Below are 23,433 nucleotides of genomic sequence, written 5' to 3'. Positions count from 1 at the left end.
TTTCCAAACTGGAAAACCGAAATGGTTGGTGAATTTGGTTGAAAACCAACATGAGAAGAGGCGAAAAAGAAAGTCAAAGAAAGGCAATCGCAGCAGTTGACGAAGAAGGATCTAGTTAGTGGAAATGATGTTCAATTACACGCTTTGTTTATTTCAACATTTATATTAATATTTTATTTTATATGTACTACTTATTTAGATGAACATGTATTATTTTGCATCTTATTTATTCTTTATTTTCTTCATTTTTTTATTGCAAGTTTTCCTATATATTATTTGTGCCAAATATTTTATACATACAATTTAGTGTTTGAATTTTCCTCTCTTTCATGATTTTTATTTTTATTTTATTTTAAAGCTTGTTATATTAGATTTACATTAATTTGCTTGCTGTTCTTTAATTAACTTTTAATTCATTTAGCTTGCTAAAATGGATGTTAGTATTTGCATAATGTGGGATATGAGATTGTTGCTCTTATATGATGTATTGTATTGCTTACTCGTATTCATTGATTCCTTGTCGATCATTAGCGTATATTTTAGTTTACGAATTATCACTTTGCGTTATACGTTATTGTTCCATCGCATTTTATTCATTTAAAATGTTGCGTTTAGTCAAAGTATTGAAATCATTTTATTCAAAGTTTTCAAAATAACGTAATACCCGGTATCCAATATTTTCGAGAAGATTGTGCCCTAACTTATTAGGCTCCAATTTTCCTCGTTGAATTTAAGTAACCGAGTATCTTTTTTTTTTTAAATAAAGGCAAACGTATATATCATCTTTGGAACTTTGAGGAAATTTGTCCTAACTTACGGGTTTTTGATTTCCTCATTGAACCAAGATGGTCAAACATTTTTAGTTTTCAAATACATAAAGTTTCAATAAAGGGTTTTAAAGGCTAGATTATGCTCGGAAATCTAAATGTTGCATCCTAACTTATGGGATACGACATTTTGTTGACTCAGGATGAGAAGACCTTTCTACATATGATCAAATTTATACAAATATTGTTTAAAAATATGTCATTAATAAAAGGGGATTGTTTTTAATCTTTTTGAATTTTCGACATTCGACTTTAAGACATTAATTATGCAATTCGGTATCAATTTTGGGCGTTATGAGGGTGCTAATCCTTCCTCATACGTAATTGACTCCCAGACCCATTTTTTTATTCGTAGACCAAAATTGTTTTAAGGTGATCCGATCACACCTCAAAAAAAATATCGGTGGCGACTCCCATTTTTTCGTTTTCGTTTTCAAAATAAAAGTAACACTTTTTTTTTGTTTTCAAAAAGTGGTTTCAACACTTAAAAATAAATAAAAATTTTATATAAAAAATCAATTGGTGTAAGAAAAAAATTCCAACTAATTTTTCCACATCCAATTTTATAAATAATCAGTCTTTGAACTTTCACAAAAAATATTAAATACCCATTTACTTTAATCCTGCTCGTTTTTCATTTGCTTTATTGATTTATGCTCTCTTCATATTATCATTCTTTGCCTTTTTTTTCATCCTTTTTCATGTAGATCGGCGTCGACTCTACTATTCTTAGATCATTATAAATATAATATACGCTTTATTTATAGCTGAAAGTAAAACCTTGAGTAGAAATTTGGCAGAAAAATTTGTGGGTTTGGAGAAGAAGAAGAGCACTTCATATTTAAATTTAAAAAAATCTAAAATTCCAAAATCGAAAGTTACTCAAAACCCTAAACAATCTAATAATTGGAGTTATAGAAAAGAAATATGGGTTTAGAAATAAATAAAACAAAATAAATTTGCAAAACAATTTCTAGGCAATACAGCATGAAGTTGTGATTAAAGGTGTTCTTCAACGGTGGAAAACAAATGGAATTTAATTTGAAAATTTTAAGATTTTTTAAATAATAAAAATTTGCATTAGTTTAAAAAATTTTAGTTTTAAGTTTAAGATATCTTTAGATTTATACATATTTAATTATTTTTATATTTTTTAGATTTAAAAGAAGTTGCATATGCTTGCACATTAGCAAAGTTAATAGATATTAATTTTTTCATCGGATAAACAATGTAGGTTTAAGGGCTAAAAAAGATAAAAAATTAAATTAAGGCCACACATGCTTTGAAGTTTTAAGTAGTGCACAATTTTGTTCTTTTGTGTGCAAATTTCTACATGCCTCGACAGCCATTCATACTAAGGGTATATTTGGTTCACTGTAATGGAATAGAGCTGTAATCAGTAATTCAATTGTTTGGTTGAATGGAACGGAATAGAACTGTAATGGTATTCTTGTGTTTGGTTGAATGGAATGATGTTGTAATTGCATAAGGAAAAAACTAAAATGACTAGAATACCCTTAGCAGAATCTTTTTTAAGTAGATGATTTTTGTTATTGTTATTAAATTTTAAAAAGATTATTATTAAAAATAATTTAATAAAGATAATAAATAATTTAACCATATTTTAACATAATTATTATTAAATATAATTTAATAAAATTCTTAATATAATTACTATTATATGAATTTACTAAAATCATAATATATAATACTATAAAAATAATATATAATCTAAATTATTATTTTTAAACTGCAATAGATATTGAATGTGCTAAAATATCATTAGTGAAACAAATAATTTTAATTATTCTACAATGAAATATTAGATATTAGAAGTAATAAATAACTTGAGAATTATATTTCACATCCCAACATAATATTCATATATTAATAAAAAGTTACACAATTTCATTAGTTTAGATGTCATAATCGATATGATTTTACAACATCAAAAAGTTACAACATTGTAATGACATTCTATCATGTCATTATACCATGCATCCAATTTCCAGCAATAAAACACTTCAATTTACAACATTTATACACTCAATTACAGCCATAAAACATCTCAATTTCCAGCAACTAAACAATTCAATATGCATTACTTAAAACACTTCAATTTGCAACACTTTAACACTTTAAACATGAAAAAGGCAATCTGTAAAACAAGCATTTACAGCAACTACAAGAATGAAGGGCACCACAACACTATCAAATTGGAAGCGTCCTTTTTTTAAAACTTGCCTCAGCATCCCGCTTAGAGGCCTCAATGGCAGCTTGAATCATTTGTTCTTCAATGTCATCGCCATAGTCTAGCAAATTATCAAAGGCAGGAGCGCTGGGTGTAACATGCTGGTTGTTACAGTTATCATTCTGCCACCTTGGCTGCGCAATTGAGTCGTCACCTACTTCACCAATTGTAACAGTCTCATGGGAATTCGGGCCGAGAGCTTGTGCAGTTTCAGAGGCATCCTCAACAACAGGAGCATGACTAGATGGCTCATGGCTATTCTTAACCCCTCTCACCTCTGTTGGATATGTATCAATTGGTTCATGAGTTGAACCAGAATCACCATCGAAGAAACTGCTATGGAAGTTTCGATGATGAAGAGACGATTGTTCGTTTGTTCTAGATGATGGTAGAAATGGAAGGGACTGGCCCATTTGGTACAACTTCATTTGGATCATTTATATCCATGGCATAATCTACAGAAACTATGGTTGATGTTGGCCTTATTTTTGTAGGAAACATGAGAAAACAAACAAACCAATAAAGCTATAAACCTAGAATTACTTATCATAACAAAATATTAGCATAATTCATAAATATATACCTATCACCCTCGCTGAAATATGCATTTACAGCTGTATTGAGTTGCCAGCATGCTCCTGGTCCCAAGTGAAACAATTAACAGATAACAATGACATGTTATATCTAACTCAATTTTATGATAAAATGCAAAGAATCCAAAACTCTAAGAAAACGCAACCCAAATAGACATTAATATGATGGTAAGAAGCATTTTCCAGCAATCTCAGACATTTGTCTCCAAAAAGACCCTTAACAAACCTAAGAATCTACTAGCTAGAATTAAACCTCAAATCAACCATCCCCGGTCACTCAGGAGTTTAGCTGCAAAGCGAGTAGCAATGACGCATATGAGCTTCACTTTTAAATCGCTTACTGACTTCTCGGTGTTAGCTGCCCATGTTTATGAAAGCATGACTTAGGCATGGAGGTTTAAAAAAACTTGTCCATTATCGCTGGCCAAACATTGCATACATTTTTCTGAAGCCATGAAAAGAATACAACTCTATATTCAAAACATTTACAACTTTTAGCTTTTCCCCTTTCCAGTGTCCAGTCAACCATCCAATTTCTTCGTTCTTGTTCATTTTTTAAACCCAGTTCATTTGACTAATATAAGTTAAATCCTTGTAAAACAACTAATTGAAAAGAAAAATAATAAAATTTTCAAATAAGTCATTCGAACCTTAAATTAACCCTTTGATTATAGTCATTGGCTAAAACCCAAGTCCAATTACAACCAATAAAAATTCAGTTATCTTCAACAAACGAATGAAACGATGATCAGAAAAATAAATCAACAACATTAAGCAGTATATTATAAACCCTAAAAAAATTAAAAAAGAAGAAGAAGAAATCAGCCCATCATTGATCAACCTACAATCAGAAGCCAATTCGATAATCCAGTTAAAAATTTTAACAAAATGAAATTAAGATTTAATTAAAGATTTTCCAAAAACTACCTCTAGCATGGAAATATTATAAGTGAATAGACACTCACATTTTTTTTTACGTATTATAAGGAAGAAGACTAAGTCAATCTATTTTGTAATCTCATCAATGTTAATTTTCTCAGTTGTTTAGGGAGTTCAAATGAAATACAAAATTTTGGTAAAACAATGTATCCAATTTTGTGAATGAAAAAGATATGGTAAAAAGGAAGTGGTTGTTGATGAGTATTGAAAAATATAGGTTTTCAATGTCAGCATTTCAAACTCTTCCAATAACAATCTTTATACCATAAAAGAAACAACACTGTAACAGTGGTGTTGTGGTATTAATCATCAAAGCTTTTGTTTAATATTGGATTCTATTTGTTGCCTATAAATACCATTCCTATCCTTCATCTTCCTCTACAAACATAACATGGCCCCTATCTCTCTCTCTGCCTATTCCTCTTCTTTCCCCATCTTTATGCTTCTTCTTCTTCAGGATCTCACTCCTGCTCTCACCACGAAGCTGCTTCTCTAATCCAGTTCAAGAATTCATTTTCGATCACTCAGACAGACCATGCTGCTTTGTATTGCGATGATTTTGACGGCCTTAAATCTTATCCCAAGACAAATTCATGGAAGGAGGGTACAGATTGCTGCTCATGGTATGGGGTCACTTGTCATCACCTTAATGCTCATGTTATTGCCCTTGACTTGAGCTGCAGTTGGCTATATGGCAACTTCCCTTCCAATACCACTCTCTTCCTCCTTCCTCACCTTCAAAAACTCAACCTTGCCTACAATGATTTTAATCTTTCCAAAATTCCATCCTAGTTCGGTCGGTTTTCAAGGCTGGTGTATCTTAACATCTAAAAAACGTTATTTACAGGAAAAGTCCCATCCCAAATCTCCCACTCGTCAAATTTGGTTTCACTTGATCTCTCTCATAATGTTTTTTCTCACCAATTAACTCTTGATAAAATTCTTTGGAGGGACTTGTTCACAACCTAACTGAGGTGACACATCTTTTTCTTGTTAGAATTATCATGCCTTCTATTAATCCTAATGTTTTCATGAATCTATCCTCTTCTATAAAGTCTCTCAGTCTTGGTGGTTGTGATTTGCAAGGAAAGTTCTCAAGAAACATTCTTCATTCGCCAAACCTCAATTTGCTCAACTTAGGATACAACCGAATCCTTAGTCTTGATCTTCTGAAGTTCAATCAGAGCAGTAATTTTGAACATTTGGATCTGTCATGGATGTCCTCCTTTACGAAATTGATTGATTTGATTGACAACCTGCATGTCTTGAAATATTTGTCTCTCTCTAATTCCAATTTACGGGGATCAATTTCGAGATCATTGGGGAACCTCTTGTGGCTCATATATTTAGACTTGTCATGGAACCAATTGATAGTCAATAGACAATTGATAGTCTTAGTCTTTTTTTGTCGAGTTAAAGTGTAGTCAATGGACAATTGAAGGTCTTAGTCTTTTTTGTGGAGTTCAAAGTATAGTCAATAGACAATTGATTGTTAAAAGTATTCTTTTGTGTGGAAAATTATTTGAGACCAAACTTGACGTGTATAAGGAAGAAGACTTTGTAATCTCACGAATATTAATTATTTTACTTCTTTGGTAAAAAAAAGTAATCAATTTATGAATGAAAAATATATGGTAAAAAGAAAGTAATCAATTTATGAAAATTATTTGATGATTGTGGAAATACAAAAATTCCCATATATGTGTTGAATTCTGCATAATGTAAACGTCCCGCATGGCATGTGAATTCTGCAATAGACCAAACTTTACGTGTTATAGTCCTTTAAACTGAGTTAATGAAAAGTAACTATTCTTATCAGAATTATTTATACTCTTAATTTATAACAAAGGAAAGAGTAATTTGAGTTTAACTCAAAGGTTAACATGTCATCAATGGGCGATGGCGTGGCGCTACCATGTCAGCGATTATTGACCATTTGGCATTGTCACGTCAACAAACAGTGTTGGTGTGGTATCTGTTAACCACTACGTAGGTGTTGCCATTAACTACTAGGGTCAACATCAGCCACGTAGGTGCTAGAATTTGTTAGTCTTTTTCATCATTTTTTTTGGAGTGATTTAAGGAACCATATAAGTTTCAAGGCTAAAAGAGATAAAAAAAAAATGGAAAGCTAAAATGACTATTTGTTTGTAAAGTTAAAAAATGCCAAGTAAATTATTATGTCTTTTTAGTTTTAATTTTTTACTCGATTAAAAGAGAAATAATTAACGAATGAAAATAGCAATTCCCAAATAAATTTATCAGAATTTATAACAAATGAGATTTTAGATTTGAATTCGGGCTGAGAGCTTGTGCAGTTTCAGAGGCATCCTCAACAACAGGAGCATGACTAGATGGCTCATGGCTACTCTTAACCTCTCTCACCTCTGTTGGAAGTGTAACCATGGGTTCATGAGTTAATAATAATAATAATAATAATAATAATAAGATTAACAATGTCTACTGCATGCAAGCCAACTTCAACAATGTCTCAATAATCTCTGTTGTATTTTCATATTTTTTTTACAAGTTAGCAGTAAAAGGTTTGGTTCTCTGGAGACGGTGATAATATATAGCAGAGTTGAAGGAATGATGTAATGAATGGAAACATGGAACAATGCAGACTGTAAAAGGGTACATATAGGTTGCTTTAATTGCTAAAACAGAAATAGTAATGTTCACTCCAATTTAACCAAAATTAATCATATTTCTTGGGAAATTGAATTAGCAAAATTTCTGGAGACGGTGATAATATATTGCTTTTAGGTACGTAGCTTCATTGACGGTACAAACTAGTTAAAATTTCCAGCATTCATGTCTTTGTTTGCCCTCAAGTAAACATAGTCAATACTGCAAATGGTGTGGAAGTATTGTACATTGTGGCCCAAATGTCCAAAATTTCCACATTGCTTGTAAATTAAGTTTGGGTGATAGAGATAGGAGGAAGCAACAGCAAGTGTGAAGTCAATAGACAATTGATAGCCTTAGTCTTTTTTTGCGGAGTTAAAGTATAGTCAATAGCCCATTTCAGCCAACCAAAGTCTTATTAGTCTGTTTTTGTCGAGTTAAAGTGAAGTCAATAGACAATTGATAGTCTTAGTCTTTGTTTGTGGAGTTAAAAGTATAGTCAATCTGTTTTTGTCGAGTTAAAGTGTAGTCAATAGACAATTGATAGTCTTAAGTCTTTGTTTGTGGAGTTAAAAGTATAGTCAATCTGTAGCAGTCTCCTTCCTCTTTATTCTTTTGTCTGGAAAATTATTTGGGGCCAAACTTGACGTGTTATAAGGAAGAAGGCTTTGTAATATCATGAATGTTAATAATTTTACTTCTTTCGTAAAAAAAAAAGTAATCAATTTTATGAATGAAAAATATATGGTAAAAAGGAAGTAGTTGTTGATCACGAACAACATGATGATTGTGGAAATACAAAAATTCCCATATATGTGTCGAATTCTGCATAATGTAAATGCCCCGCATTGCATGTGAATTCTGCAATAGGCCAAACTTTACGTGTTATAGTCCTTTAGACTGAGTTAATGAAAAGTAATCATTTTTATCAAAATTAGTTATACTCTTAATTTATAACAAAGGAAATAGTAATTTGAGTTTAACTCAAACATCAAAGGAAATAGTAATTTGAGTTTAACTCAAACATCAATATGTCACCAATGGGCGATAGCGTGGCGCTACCATGTCGGTGATTATTGATCATGTGGCATTGTCACGTCAACAAACAGTGTTAGTGTGGTATCTGTTAACAACTACGTAGATGTTGTCATTAACTACTAAGGGTCAACATCAGCCACGTAGGTGCTAGTTTTGTTAGTCTTTTTCATTATTTTTTTTGGGTGATTTAATAGAGATAAAAAAATGAAAAGTTAAAATGACTTTTCATTTGTAAAGTTAAAAAATGCCAAATAAATCATTATGTCTTTTTAGTTTTAATTTTTTACTCGATTAAAAGAGAAATAATTAACAAATGAAAAATAGCAATTCCAAAGAAATTTATCAGAATTTATAACAAATGAGATTTTAGATTTGAATTATGAGGTTATATAAGTATACACGTTTTTTATGGAATCGGTAGATTAAATTTCCAGCAATCTTCTTCCTCAAACTTAATGAATAGAGCACAATTTTGTTCTTTTGGGTGGAAAAGAATTTCCACATTAATTAACTTTAGTTGACAGGCAAATGAATACATACACACATTCTTTACGTGTTATAGAGAAGAAGGCTAAAGAATTTCCACAAGATTTTGCGAAAAGATAGCATCCAATTTTAAGAACGAAAAATATATGGTAAAAAGAAGACTAAGTGACTGTTGATGATTGTTAAAAATACAAAAATTTTGAAAATCTAATCTCCATAGCTTCTCAATGTAAAAGAAAAAAAGACTGTAACACTGCGGTATTATTTGTTGCCTATAAATACCATTCCTATCCTTCATCTTCCTCTACAGACATAACATGGCCCCCTATCTCTTCCTCTGCCTATTCCTCTTCTTTCCCCATCTTTATGCTTCTTTTTCTTCTTCTGGATCTCACTCCTGCTCTTCACTAATCCAGTTTAAGGACTCTTTTTCCATAACAGAGGATGCTTCTTCTTATTGCAATGAGATTGCTGGCCATAAATCTTATCCCAAGACAAATTCATGGAAGGAGGGTACAGATTGCTGCTCATGGGATGGGGTCACTTGTGACCACCTAAATGCTCATGTTATTGCCCTTGACTTGAGCTGCAGTTGGCTATATGGCAACTTCCCTTCCAATTCCACTCTCTTCCTTCTTCCTCACCTTCAAAAACTCAACCTTGCCTACAATGAGTTTAATCTTTCCGAAATTCCATCCGAGTTAGGTCGGTTTACAAGCCTACTCTACCTCGACCTTTCCAGTACAGGGTTTGTAGGAGACAAACATGCTCTGGAGGGACTTGTTCAAAACCTAACCGAGGTCAGACATCTGTTTTTGGATGGAATGGAGATGGCTTCTGTTAATGCTCATGTCTTCATGAATCTATCCTCTTCTCTAAGGTCTCTCAGTCTTGCTGGTTGTGATTTGCAAGGAAAATTCACAAACAACATTTTTGATTTGCCAAACCTCAATCTCCTCAACTTGGGAAACAACCAAAACCTCAATCTTGATCCTTTGAAGTTGAATCGGAGCAGCAATCTTGAACATTTGGATCTGTCATGGACGTCCTTCTCTACAGAATTCATTGATTCAGTTGATAATCTACAGGCCTTAAAGTCCTTAGGTCTATCAGGAAATTCTTTCTTTCAAGGATTGTCTGTCTCAATCACAAATTTATCATCTTTGGAGCAATTGATAATTTCAGGCGCAAATTTTTTTGGAGGATTGCCAGACTCGGTGGGTAATCTTGTGTCCTTGAAGTTTTTAGATCTCTCCTATTCCAACTTATCAGGACCGGTTCCAAAATCACTGGGGAATCTCTTGCAACTCACTCATTTAGACTTATCGGGGAACCAGTTGAGTGGACAAATTCCAAGATCATTGGGGAACCTCTTGCAACTCACTTATTTAGGCTTGTGGCAAAACCAATTGAGTGGACAAATTCCAAGATCATTGGGGAACCTCTTGCAACTCACTTATTTAGGCTTGTGGCAGAACCAATTGAATGGACAAATTCCATTGTCAATTCTAAACCTAACGCAGCTGGAATACTTGAGAATAGCTGGAAATACATTAAAAGGTTCTATTCCAGATGAGGTAACCGCTTTTCCTAATCTAATATCTTTAGACTTAACTAACAATTTACTCAGTGGACAACTTCCATCATGGTTGTATACTGCTCCCTCCTTAAAGGATATAAAACTCTCTCAAAATCAATTCAGTGGGCATATCAAAGAATTCCAATCCAAATCACTAGAATTGATAGCGTTAGAGAATAATAAACTCCAAGGTCCTCTTCCATCTTCAATATTCCAACTTCTCAATCTTACCAAGCTCATTTTATCCTCAAATAATTTTACTGGTGTCATAGCGTTTAGTATGTTCTCAAACCTTCCAAATCTCGAATCTCTTGACCTTTCATATAACAGCCTATCCTTAACATCTAATACTACTTCTACTGTTAATCTTACAAGGTTGTTTTTGTCATCTTGCAATCTTAGTGAATTCCCCCAATTTTTAAAAGGGCTTAAAAGTTTGGAAAGCTTAGACCTCTCTTACAACAAAATTGAAGGCAAGATTCCACAGTGGATGCAAGAGGTGGGGAATGTCTCTTTGACTTACTTAAACGTATCTCACAACTCTTTGACAGAAGTTGAGCACTTTCCATGGAAGAATATTGAAGTTCTTGACTTAAGCTCCAATTTGATCAGTGGAAATCTTCCGATTCCAGCTTCGACCATCAATGTCTTTTTGATCTCTAATAATAGTTTCAATGGAGAGGTCTCTTCTTTAATATGCAATGCCGCTTTTCTTGAAATTCTTGATTTGTCCCACAATAACTTGAGTGGAACAATTCCACAATGTTTTGGAAATTTGAGCAACAGCCTTCTATTCTTGAATCTGAAGAAGAACAAGTTCTATGGGACGATTCCTCCAACATTTGCAATGGGATGCCAATTGAGTAATTTCAACTTAAATGGAAATCTGTTAGAAGGGCCTTTGACACCATCCATCCTTAATTGTAATGGTCTGGAAGTGCTAGATCTTGGTAACAACAAGATCAATGATACATTTCCTCATTGGTTGGGAAGTCTTCCACGGCTACAAGTTCTTGTATTGAAGTCAAATCAATTGCATGGTTCCTTATGTGTCAGTAGCTCCAAGTCTATCCCTTTTTTCTCTAAAATCCAAATTTTTGATCTCTCAAGTAATTATTTTTCTGGACCCCTACCAGTGAGATACATCAACAGCTTCAAGGCTATCATAAATCTAGAGAAGATTGGTAGTACAGTGTCGTACATGGGGGTGAATGATGATGGAGGTGACTTCTATACCTATTCTATTGGAATTGTTATGAAAGGACAAGATAGGGAATTGGTGAAAATTTTCACCATGTGGATGATCATTGATCTATCAAACAATCAGTTTGAAGGGGGTATTCCAAAGGTTATTGGGAAGCTTAACTTACTGAAAGGGCTCAACCTTTCTCATAATAACCTTAATGGTGGTATCCCCACATCAATAGGGAATTTGACAAGTCTTGAATGGTTGGACCTATCTTCAAACAGGTTGTCTGGGGCGATTCCAAATAGATTGGCAGATCTGCCGTTTCTTTCGTCCTTAAATGTTTCTGAAAATCAACTCCATGGTAAGATTCCCCAAGGCAAACAATTCAACACATTTGGAAATGATTCATATGAAGGAAATAAGGGACTGTGTGGGTTTCCGGTCTCGAAAGGTTGCAACATCATTGACCCACCACCTCCAAATGTGCTTGAAAAAGATGGCTCAAAATCAAACATTGCTTTTGGTTGGAAAGTGGTGTTGATAGGTTGTGGATGCGGAGTAGTGTTCGGAATGTCCGTGGGATATGTTGTTTTCCAAACTGGAAAGCCAAAATGGTTGGTGAATTTGGTTGAAAACCAACATGAGAAGAGGCGAAGAAGAAAGTCAAAGAAAGGCAATCGCAGCAGTAGACGAAGAAGGATCTAATTACTGCAAATGATGTTCAAGAATTAGTGTTGTATTTTTCATAATTTCTTGTTTGTAGACCGTTGTGCCTATGGTGAAGGGTTGCATTGGTATCTGGCTGTCTTTATTATTGTACCAATTCCTCTGTCTTTCATTGCATTTCGTACTATCTGTAATGGTTTGTTTGAGTGTGACATTTTGTATGGTGGTGTTGTTTATGTCTTCTTTCATGGATTTCAATTTAGTCTCAATAATCTTTGCTACTGCTCAGTAAAGGAGAAAGGAGAACAAAATGTCTGTAGGAACTAAGAAAACAGAATGAGAAATTTTGACAGAAACTTAAGCATAAAGCATTGATATCTTGCACAACAAACAAAACAAAAACAGCAAGAGCTTTTTGAATAAAAATGCTCAAGTAAAGACCAAATGAAGGCACAATTCCATTACATATACCGAGCAATCAGCTGGTCAAAAATAAGAAAATGTTACCTAAACACGTGCCTAACTCCACTAAGTGGCTTAGTAACTTGATAAACATTGCTTGTACACTTGGTAAAGCTGATTTATCAATCTATCAGCACCTAATCACATCAAGCATATCAACAACTTAGTTCATATCTAACTAAGTAATAAAATATCTATTTGAAAGTAACAAAACAGCAGCATAAGCTTCAGCTGCAACTTGCATGGCTCGGACAGCTTGGTCTGCTTCTTGGTCTGCATGCAAGCCAACTTCAACAATGTCTCAATGATCTCTGTTATATTTTCATAATTTTTTTACAAGTTAGCAGTAAATGGTTTGGTTATCTGGAGACGGTAATAATATATAGCAGAGTTGAAGGAATGATGTAATGAATTGAAACATGGAACAATGCAGACTGTAAAAGGGTACATATAGGTTGCTTTAATTGGTGGATGTAAAGTCCCTATTTCCTCTACTTAAGCTTATTAATTGAACTGGTGATTCAAAGATGCATGAATTTCTAGCTAGCAATCTGCTTGCCATCTCATTGGCAAACCTATATATAATGGGTGGTTTCTCTGCAAATTTGGATTGTTTGTGGTTGTCGACACTTAAACACACACACATTTTGTAGCCATGTAAGTGTTATATGGAACTTAAAATTGAATTGAATTTTATTTGATTATCATAGCACTCGTAAAAGTGAGAATTTAATAAGACATTTGAAGAGTGTTATGTAATATGCAAAGCTAGAACCAAGGGTAGGTGAATATGTCTGTGTATTGCTCCTTGATAGAACAAACATTTGTGTGTGTTGTTGAGAGTTACATTTTATACTAGATCTTGCTGCTATTTGAGTTCTCTTGAGTGGGCAATGGTGAAGATATCTTTCCAAGGAATGGGCGTTGAAATTTTAACAATAAGGTCATTGCACTTTGTAATTTTTCAGCCTTCTATCCTGTAGTTGTTTTATCCATTTATTTCTTTAACAGTTTATGTATGCTTTCAAAAAATTAGCGGAGCCATCTAGGATTGAAAGATGAGCTGCTGTGATCCAAACAGCATTGCAAGGGATTTGATTGGTTGTGGTGAAATGAAAGGAATTGTAAGTCAGCATCCTCTTTTTTATGTACGCTGTTATGGTTTGCTGGTTGGCATAGGAGTAGTTATAAAATTCAAGTTGGTGGCTGAAGTTCTTTCCATTGTCCCTTTTTCAGCGTATTGATCCTCCATTTGATTATTAATTCAATGAGATGAACCAGAATAGACGTCTTTCACCTATGGTTCCTTCTTTGAAAAAATGTTTTGAACAGGTACAATCTAAAGTTCCTGGAGCTAATAGGGTTGCAAGTCCCTGTGGTTAGGATTCGAAATGTGATGAAGGAATTTGCAATCTAAAATGTTGCATCAACATCTTTATCATTTGGATAAAACATTTCTACTATAATAGGCTTGCAAGTTCCTTGATGAGAATTGAAATCCTAAGTTTGCACAAAAAAACCATCCTACCATGTTTTTTCCAGCAAGGATCTCCTGACAATGTGCTTCCTGGTGATTTCTTAATAAATGTCAGGCAGGATCACTCTGGTAGTCGTTAAAGCTGGTGATTTCTATAATCATCAATCAACAAAAACAGAAACAAAATTATAAAGATAATTGTAATATCAAACAGTACACATATGTACTCATAATTAAGGATTTTAATCCAACATTATATTCATCAGCACTACGTAAATGTATCACTCCATCTTTTTTTTAAAATTATTTATATAATAAGCTTATGATCAACAAAATATAAAAAAAGTACTATTGACATTGCTTTAGACTATGTATTAATATATTCAATTATACTAATTATACAAAATGCATATAACAAAACTATAAAAAGTGTTTGGGAAGGTTCAAGCATTAATCAATTTATTTGCTCCAGCAAACCTTAACATTCCAAATGGATTAATAAAAATACTTGTTACACATATTGGGTTTTGCTATTTAGAGCTATCTTTATTTGTTAATTTCATGTATGAAATTTGAAAACAAAAATATGATGAATGATTTTATGAAAATAATAATTATTTTCTTGCATAATAGAAAATTTTATGATGTTTATGCATCATAAAATAATACATATCAAAATAAATTATTACAACAACAAGTCTTATTATGGTGAATGATGGATTCAACATAAATCATGACCATGTGTGTAACACTCCAAAATAGAGTCTAAGAGTTTCGAATGTATTTTGGGAATCTTAGCTGCTCAAAATTCGTAAGCTTGGTATTCGATAATTTTTTCGGCAATGACTATTAGAGAATTGAGTTTGTTGACACCATTTTTTTTGATGAAAAACGGGGTCAACTTGGGTTTTGAAAACGAAAACGGGAGTCGCCACCGATCCTTTTTGATGAGGTGTGATCGGATCACCTCGAAAGTGGTTGTTTTTAATAAACGATTTGATTTTATTAAAACAACAAGTTTGGTCCACGAAATTCAGAAAACGGGTTCGGGAGTCGGTTACGCACGAGGAAGGATTAGCACCCTCGATACGCCCAAAATTGGTACCTAGTTGATTACTTAATGTCTTAGTGTCGCAAAACTGAAAACTTTAGAGGGATTTAAAATACGATCCTTAAAAAAAACTCGAATGGCATGGATTAAAATTCAAGAGGATATTTGGCAATTTGGTTAAACGAGAAAAATCGACACTCAGCACCTTAGGGCATGTTTTCTCAAATTTCCAAACGCAAAACATTGCCTTGTTTTAAAATTTTAAAAGGATATTTGGCAATTTGGTTAAACGAGAAAAATCGACACCCAGCACCTTATGGCATGTTTTCTCAAATTTCCAAACGCAAAACATTGCCTTATTTTAAAATTTTAAAAGGATATTAACCATTTGGTTGAACGAGAAAAATCGACACCCAGCACCTTAGGCATGTTTTCTCGAATTTCCAAACGCAAAACATTGCTTTATTTTAAAATTTTAAAAGGATATTAAGCCATTTGGTTGAACGAGAAAAATCGACACCCAGCACCTTAGGGCATGTTTTCTCGAATTTCCAAACGCAAAACATTGCCTTATTTTAAAATTTTTAAAAGGATATTAAGTCATTTGGTTGAACGAAAAAAACGACACCCAGCACCTTAGGGCATGTTTTCTCGAATTTCCAAATGCCAAATATTGCCTCATTTAAAAAAAAATTCTCTTTTTTGAAGTATGATGTTAGTATATATAATGGGATAATAAACATGATAATGTGAACAAAGATAATAAGAACAAAAACGAATAAAGAAAGATCGTGTATACCATAACAAATAAATAAATAAATAAAACATATAAATGGACATATAAATAAATACATAAATGAACATAAAAAAATAATAAAGAAAAATAGATGAAAATCATAAAATATGGACATATATATATACATTTAAGGGAAATATATATGTATGTATATACATAAAATTATAAAAATATAAAAAAATATATGTATGTACATATTTTAAAATTATTATATAAAATATATATGTATATGTGAGTAAGTATATACCTATATACATATGTAACTATCATAATAAAAAAAAAATATAAGTAGATATATATATATGATTCATAAAATATAAAGAACATATACAAAATACATATTTAAAATATGAAGAATATGTAAGTACATATATATATTTATGAAAGTAAAATACAAATATAAACATGTATATAGATATGTATAAAAATTGTGAAATATAAATATATATAGGTACGTATATGTATATATAGATAGATTAAAAAAATGCATATTACATATGTTTATTATAAAATCACATGTATGTATATAAATATAAGTAATTAAAATAATAATAATAATACTATAATAAGATAAATACATTAAAAAATTTACATAAATAAGTATAAATGGAAATACGATGATAATAATAATAATAATAATAATAATAATAATAATAGAATAATGAACAAAATAATAAAAATGCTACAAAGGCTTAAATTAAAGTAAAAGTAAAAATACTGGGCGAATTCGAAATAAATAAAAACAGAAAGGACTAGATTGTGACACGCGCCAAAAGAGGAGGGACCAAAAGAGTAAATAAACCAAAGTCCTAAAACACGGTGCTGCAGTGGACTAAATTGATAGAAAAATAAAACTTTTAGGCCGAATTAAAAATAAAAGAAAATAGCGAAATAGGACCAAACTGTAATACGCTGAAAAATAGGAGGGACTGCTTACATAAATAACCCATTTAAAGAAAACACGCGGATCCTCCCCTGGGTCGGGTCACCGCGCAGGACTGGGAGTGAAACGACGTCGTTTTGGGTGTTTTGGAGCTTAGCCAAAACGGCGCCGTTTCACTGGGGTATAAAAATTAGTGTTTTGAGAAAAAAAAATCATTTGAACATTGAAAAAAAATAACAGAAGAAAGAAAAAAAAACTCTCTGGACTAAGTCCAGATTCCGGCCAAGGCCCCCCGCACAGGCGTCACACCGGCGTCGCGCCGGAAATTTCAGAAAAAGAGACGATTGTTCGTTTGTTCTAGATGATGGTAGAAATGGAAGGACTGGCCCATTTGGTACAACTTCATTTGGATCATCTATATCCATGGCATCATCTACAGGAACTATGGTTGATGTTGGCCTTTTTTTGTAGGAAACACGAGAAAACAAACAAACAAACAAAGCTATAAACCTAGAATTACTTATCATAAAAAATATTAGGATAATTCATAAATATATACCTATCACCCTCGCAGAAATATGCATTTACAGCTGTATTGAGTTGCCAGCATGCTCCTGGTCCCAAGTGAAACAATTAACAGATAACAATGAGATGTTATATCTAACTCAATTTTATGATATGATGCAAAGAATCCAAAACTCTAAGAAAACGCAACCCAAATAGACATTAATATGATGGTAAGAAGCATTTTCCAGCAATCTCAGACATTTGTCTCCAAAAAGACGCTTAACAAACAACAGAATCTACTAGCTAGAATTAAACCTCAAATCAACCATCCCCGGTCGCATATGAGCTTCACTTTTAAATCGCTTACTACATTCAATGAGACTTCTCGGTGTTAGCTGCCCATGTTTATGAAAGCATGACTAAGGCATGGAGGTTTAAAAAAACTTGTCCATTATCGCTGGCCAAACATTGCATACATTTTTCTGAAGCCATGAAAAGAATACAACTCTATATTCAAAACATTGACAACTTTTAGCATTTCCCCTTTCTGGTGTCCAGTTAACCATCCAATTTCTTCGTTCTTGTTCATTTTTTAAACCCAGTTCATTTGACTAATATAAGTTAAATCCAAGTAAAACAACTAATTGAAAAGAAAAATAATAAAATTTTCAAATAATTCATTGGAACCTTAAATTTGTTGGACAAAAAACAGCAGCAACAATGAACAACAAAGAGCATAAGCTCATGAAAACAGCAAGCAAAAATTGATGGGCTAAAAATAGCCGAATGAGAAGTGCACACTTTCATTTCCATTACAAAATATATAAGAATTACAAAAGTGAAATGTTTACCTAACAATTTCCACTAAATTTGGCAACTTGCCAATTAATAATTAAAAAGATGAAAGCATTATAGCTATCATTATGAAAGCATATTAGCTATTATTATGAAACCAAGTTGCATATCAACTTGTTTCAATTTAGCTATCATTACAAATATTAAAAATAAACAAAATAAACAAAATGCACCAAGTTGCTCCTTTGTTGCTTTACAGTCCATGTTCAACAAAATTAACCCTTTGATTATAGTCATTGGCTAAAACCCAAGTCCAATTACAACCAATAAAAATTCAGTTATCTTCAACAAACGGATGAAACGATGACCAGAAAAATAAATCAACAACATTAAGCAGTATATTATAAATTAACCCTAAAAAAATTAAAAAAGAAGAAGAAGAAATCGGCCCATCATTGATCAACCTACAATCAGAAGCCAATTCGATAATCCAGTTTAAAATTTTAACAAAATGAAATTAAGATTTAATTAAAGATTTTCCAAAAACTACCTCTAGCATGGAAATATTATAAGTGAATAGACACTCACATTTTTTTTTTACCTATTATAAGGAAGAAGACTAAGTCAATCTACTTTGTAATCTCATCAATGTTAATTTTCTCAGTTGTTTAGGGAGTTCAAATGAAATACAAAATTTTGGTAAAACAATGTATCCAATTTTGGGAATGAAAAAGATATGGTAAAAAGGAAGTGGTTGTTGATGAGTATTGAAAAATATAGGTTTTCAATGTCAGCATTTCAAACTCTTCCAATAACAATCTTTATACCATAAAAGAAACAACACTGTAACAGTGGTGTTGTGGTATTAATCATCAAATCTTTTGTTTAATATTGGATTCTATTTGTTGCCTATAAATACCATTCCTATCCTTCATCTTCCTCTACAAACATAACATGGCCCCTATCTCTCTCTCTGCCTATTCCTCTTCTTTCCCCATCTTTATGCTTCTTCTTCTTCAGGATCTCACTCCTGCTCTCACCACGAAGCTGCTTCTCTAATCCAGTTCAAGAATTCATTTTCGATCACTCAGACAGGCCATGCTGCTTTGTGTTGCGATGATTTTGCCGGCCTTAAATCTTATCCCAAGACAAATTCATGGAAGGAGGGTACAGATTGCTGCTCATGGTGTGGGGTCACTTGTCATCACCTTAATGCTCAAGTTATTGCCCTTGACTTGAGCTGCAGTTGGCTATATGGCAACTTCCCTTCCAATACCACTCTCTTCCTTCTTCCTCACCTCAAAAACTCAACCTTGCCTTCAATGATTTTAATCTTTCCAAAATTTCATCCGAGTTCGGTCGGTTTACAAGCCTATTCTACCTTAACCTTTCCCCATCTTTATGCTTCTTTTTCTTCTTCAGGATCTCACTCCTGCTCTTCACTAATCCAGTTTAAGGACTCTTTTTCCATAACAGAGTATGCTTCTTCTTATAGCAATGAGATTGATGGCCATAACTCTTATCCCAGGACAAATTCATGGAATGAGGGTACAGATTGCTGCTCATGGGATGGGGTCACTTGTGACCACCTAAATGCTCAAGTTATATATTGCCCTTGACTTGAGCTGCAGTTGTCTATATGGCAACTTCCCTTCCAATACCACTCTCTTCCTTCTTCCTCACCTTCAAAAATTTAACCTTGCCTACAATGATTTTAATCTTTCCAAAATTCCATCCGAGTTCGGCCGGTTTACAAGCCTGGTGTATCTTAACATCTCAGAAACGTTATTTGCAGGAAAAGTCCCATCCCAAATCTCCCACTCGTCAAAATTGGTTTCACTTGATCTCTCTCATAATGTTTTTTTCTGACCAATTAACACTTGATAAAATTCTTTGAAGGGACTTGTTCACAACCTAACTGAGGTGAGACATCTTTTTCTTGATAGAATTATCATGCCTTCTATTAATCCTAATGTTTTCATCAATCTATCCTCTTCTATAAAGTCTCTCAGTCTTGGTGGTTGTGATTTGCAAGGAAAATTCTCAAGAAACGTTCTTCATTCGCCAAACCTCAATTTGCTCAACTTAGGATACAACCGAAACCTGATTCTTGATCTTCTGAAGTTCAATCAGAGCAGTAATCTTGAACATTTGGATCTGTCATGGATGTCCTCCTTTTCGAAATTGATTGATTTGATTGACAACCTGCACGTCTCGAAATATTTGTCTCTCTCTAATTCCAATTTACAGGGATCAATTTCGAGATCTCTGGGGAACCTCTTGTGGCTCATATATTTAGACTTGTCATGGAACCAATTGAGTGAACAAGTTCCATTGTCAATTGTAAACCTAACACAGCTTGAACACTTGAGAATAGCTGAAAATTCTTTAGAAGGTCCCATTCCAGATGAGGTAGCTGCTTTCCCTAATCTAATATCTTTAGACTTATCTAACAATTTACCCAATGGAAAACTTCTGTCATGGTTGTATAATGCTTTCTCCTTAATGGAAATATCTCTCTCTCAGAATCAATTCAGTGGACACATCAAAGAATTCCAATCCAAATCACTAGAATGATAGTGTTAGGGAATAATAATCTCCAAGGTCCTCTTCCATCTTCAATATTCCAATTTCTCAACCTTACCTGGCTCCTTTTATACTCAAATAATTTCAGTGGTGTCATAGAGTTTGGCATGTTCTCAAATCTCCCAAATCTCGAATATCTTGACCTTTCACTAAACAGCCTATCCTTAAGCTCAAATAATGTCAGCCAATTCCCCCGATTTTTGAAAGGGTTAAAAAAGTTGAAAACTTTGGAGCTTTCTAACAATAGAATTGAAGGGAAGATTCCACAATGGCTGCAAGAAGTGACGTGTGACTCTTTGAGTTACTTAAATTTATCTCACAATTCATTGACAGAAGTTGAGCAACTTCCATGGAAGAATATTAATATTCTTGACTTAAGCTCCAATTTGATCCATGGAAATCTTCCAATCCCATCTTCGACAATCAACGTGTTTTTTACTTCAAACAATAGTTTAAGTGGAGAGGTCTCTTCTTTGATAGGCAATGTGAGTGCTCTCCAAATTCTTGACTTGTCCCACAATAAATTGAGTGGAACTATTCTACAATGTTTTGGAAATTTGAGCAACAACCTGGAATTTTTGAATCTAAAGAAGAACAAGTTTTATGGATTGATTCCTCCAACATTTGCAAAGGAATGCCAATTGAGTAATCTCAACTTAAATGGAAATCAATTTGAATGGCATTTGTCACCATCCATCCTCAATTTTAGGTCTTTGGAAGTGCTAGATGTTAGGAACAACAAGATCAATGATACATTTCCTCATTGGTAGGGAAGTCTTCCACGGCTACAAGTTCTTGTACTAAAGTCAAATGAAATGCATGGTTCCTTGCATGACCATAGCTCCAAGTCTAGTGCTTGTTTCTCTAAAATCCAAAATTTTGACAATTCAAGTAATTATTTTTCTTGACCCCTGCTAGTCTTCGACCAAACTTTACGAGTTATATAGTCTTTTGAACTGAGTTAATTCCAGAGATATTGGCAGATCCGGCATTTCTTTCCTTCTTAAACGTTTCCGAAAATCAACTCCATGGTCAGATTCCTCAAGGCAAACAGTTCAATACATTTGGAAACAATTCATACGAAGGAAACAGAGACTATGTGGATTTCCAGTCTCCAAAGGTTGCAGCATCAATGAGACACCACCTCCAAATGTGCTGGAAAAGGATGGCTCAAAAGCAAACATTGCTTTTGGTTGGAAAGTGGTGTTGATAGGTTATGGATCCGGGGTAGTGTTTGGAATGGCCATGGGATGTGTTGTTTTCCAAACCGATAAGGTGAAAAGGTTCGTGAATTTGGTTGAAGACCAACATGAGAAGAGGCGAAGAAGAAAGCCAAAATATAGCAATCGCATGAGTGGATGAAGAATGATCTAGTTGGTGCAAATGAAGTTAAAGCATTTCTACTGTGTCTTCATAATTTCTTGTTTAGTAGTCTGTCAGAAAGTTTTTCCTATGGTGAAAAGTTGCATTGGTATGTGTCTGTTTTTATGATTGTACCAATTCCTCTGTATTTCATTGCATTTCGTACTATTTGTAAGCGTTTAGTTCGAGTGTAACATCTTGTATGGTGCAACTATATATGTCTTCTTTCTTGAATTTCAATTTTTAGTAAACATTATACTGCTCGCCATAATAAAAAAATACATGTAGAATTACAAAAGATTCAATTTTTGAAGTTTGAGTTGCATTTATAAACACGTGATGATGAGAATTCATGAACATAAGGTATGGTTTGAGCCCTTTTGCCATATGCATTTATGTTGCAGATATTCAAACATGGAATAATTCAACCTGCCTTTGTGTATTCTTAATTTTGTGCCAAACCTATAAATCTATCGACAAATTTAAGAAAAATATTTACAATAGCATTGCAGAGTAACATATTTAAGATTCGATTAAACTGTCAAAAGATTGCAGCAACGATGAGATTAATCCAATTACAGGAATTGATATCCTAAATGGCTTTTAGGTACGTAGCTTCATTGACGGTACAAACTAGTTAAAATTTCCAGCGTTCATGCCTTTGTTTTCCCTCAAGTAAACGTAGTCAATACTGCAAATGGTGTGGAAGTATTGTACGTTGTGGGCAAATGTCCAAAATTTCCACATTGCTTGTAAATTAAGTTTGGGTGAGAGAAATAGGAGGAAGCAACAGCAAGTGTGAAGTCAATAGACAATTGATAGTCTTGGTCTTGGTCTTTTTTTGTCGAGTTAAAGTGTAGTCAATAGACAATTGATAGTCTTAGTCTTGGTCTTTTTTAGTGGAGTTAAAAGTATAGTCAATAGACAATTGATAGTTAAACCTGGAGCAGTCTTCTTCCTCTATTCTTTTGTGTTGAAAACTATTTGGAACCAAATTATTTGAGTTTAACTCAAAGGTTAATATGTCATCAATGGGCGATGGCGTGGCGCTACCATGTCTGCGATTATTGATCATGTGGCATTGCCACGTCAACAAACAGTGTTGGTGTGGTATCTGTTAACAACTACATAGGTGTTGCCATTAACTATTAAGGGTCAACATCAGCCACGTAGGTGCTAGTTTTGTTATTTTTTCATCATTTTTTTGGGTGATTTAATGAACCATATAAATTTCAAGACTAAAAGAGATAAAAAAAATAGAAAGCTAAAATAATTTTTCGTTTGCAAAGTTAAAAAATACCAAATAAATCATTATGTC

At 33.2% G+C, this 23,433-nt stretch overlaps 2 protein-coding genes and 1 long non-coding RNA gene across 3 annotated transcripts; 2 read left to right on the top strand and 1 right to left on the bottom strand.

Annotated features, from left to right (window-relative positions):
* The first annotated feature begins 9,079 nt into the window (after positions 1-9,079).
* On the top strand, positions 9,080-12,235 carry LOC107902176 (receptor-like protein 9DC3). Its single transcript, XM_016828397.2, has one exon. It carries the CDS (start codon positions 9,080-9,082, stop codon positions 12,233-12,235), a length of 3,156 nt encoding a protein of 1,051 aa, XP_016683886.2.
* Positions 12,236-12,608: 373 nt separating this feature from the next.
* LOC121217017 (uncharacterized) lies at positions 12,609-18,173 on the bottom strand. Its single transcript, XR_005913215.1, has 3 exons — positions 17,425-18,173; positions 14,187-14,287; positions 12,609-12,969 (listed from the first exon to the last, which is right to left on the bottom strand). It is a non-coding gene; the product is annotated as an uncharacterized lncRNA (long non-coding RNA).
* A 730-nt stretch (positions 18,174-18,903) lies between these two features.
* LOC107902173 (receptor-like protein 47) lies at positions 18,904-22,115 on the top strand. Its single transcript, XM_016828395.2, has 6 exons — positions 18,904-18,931; positions 19,188-19,412; positions 19,590-19,768; positions 20,067-20,650; positions 20,842-21,462; positions 21,725-22,115. Exons 1-6 carry the CDS (start codon positions 18,904-18,906, stop codon positions 22,113-22,115), a joined length of 2,028 nt encoding a protein of 675 aa, XP_016683884.2.
* Positions 22,116-23,433: the final 1,318 nt, after the last annotated feature.

The sequence above is a fragment of the Gossypium hirsutum genome, chromosome D05 (genome assembly GCF_007990345.1).
Source record: "Gossypium hirsutum isolate 1008001.06 chromosome D05, Gossypium_hirsutum_v2.1, whole genome shotgun sequence".
Lineage (NCBI taxonomy): Eukaryota > Viridiplantae > Streptophyta > Magnoliopsida > Malvales > Malvaceae > Gossypium > Gossypium hirsutum.
This window is presented reverse-complemented; position numbering and strand designations above follow the sequence as displayed.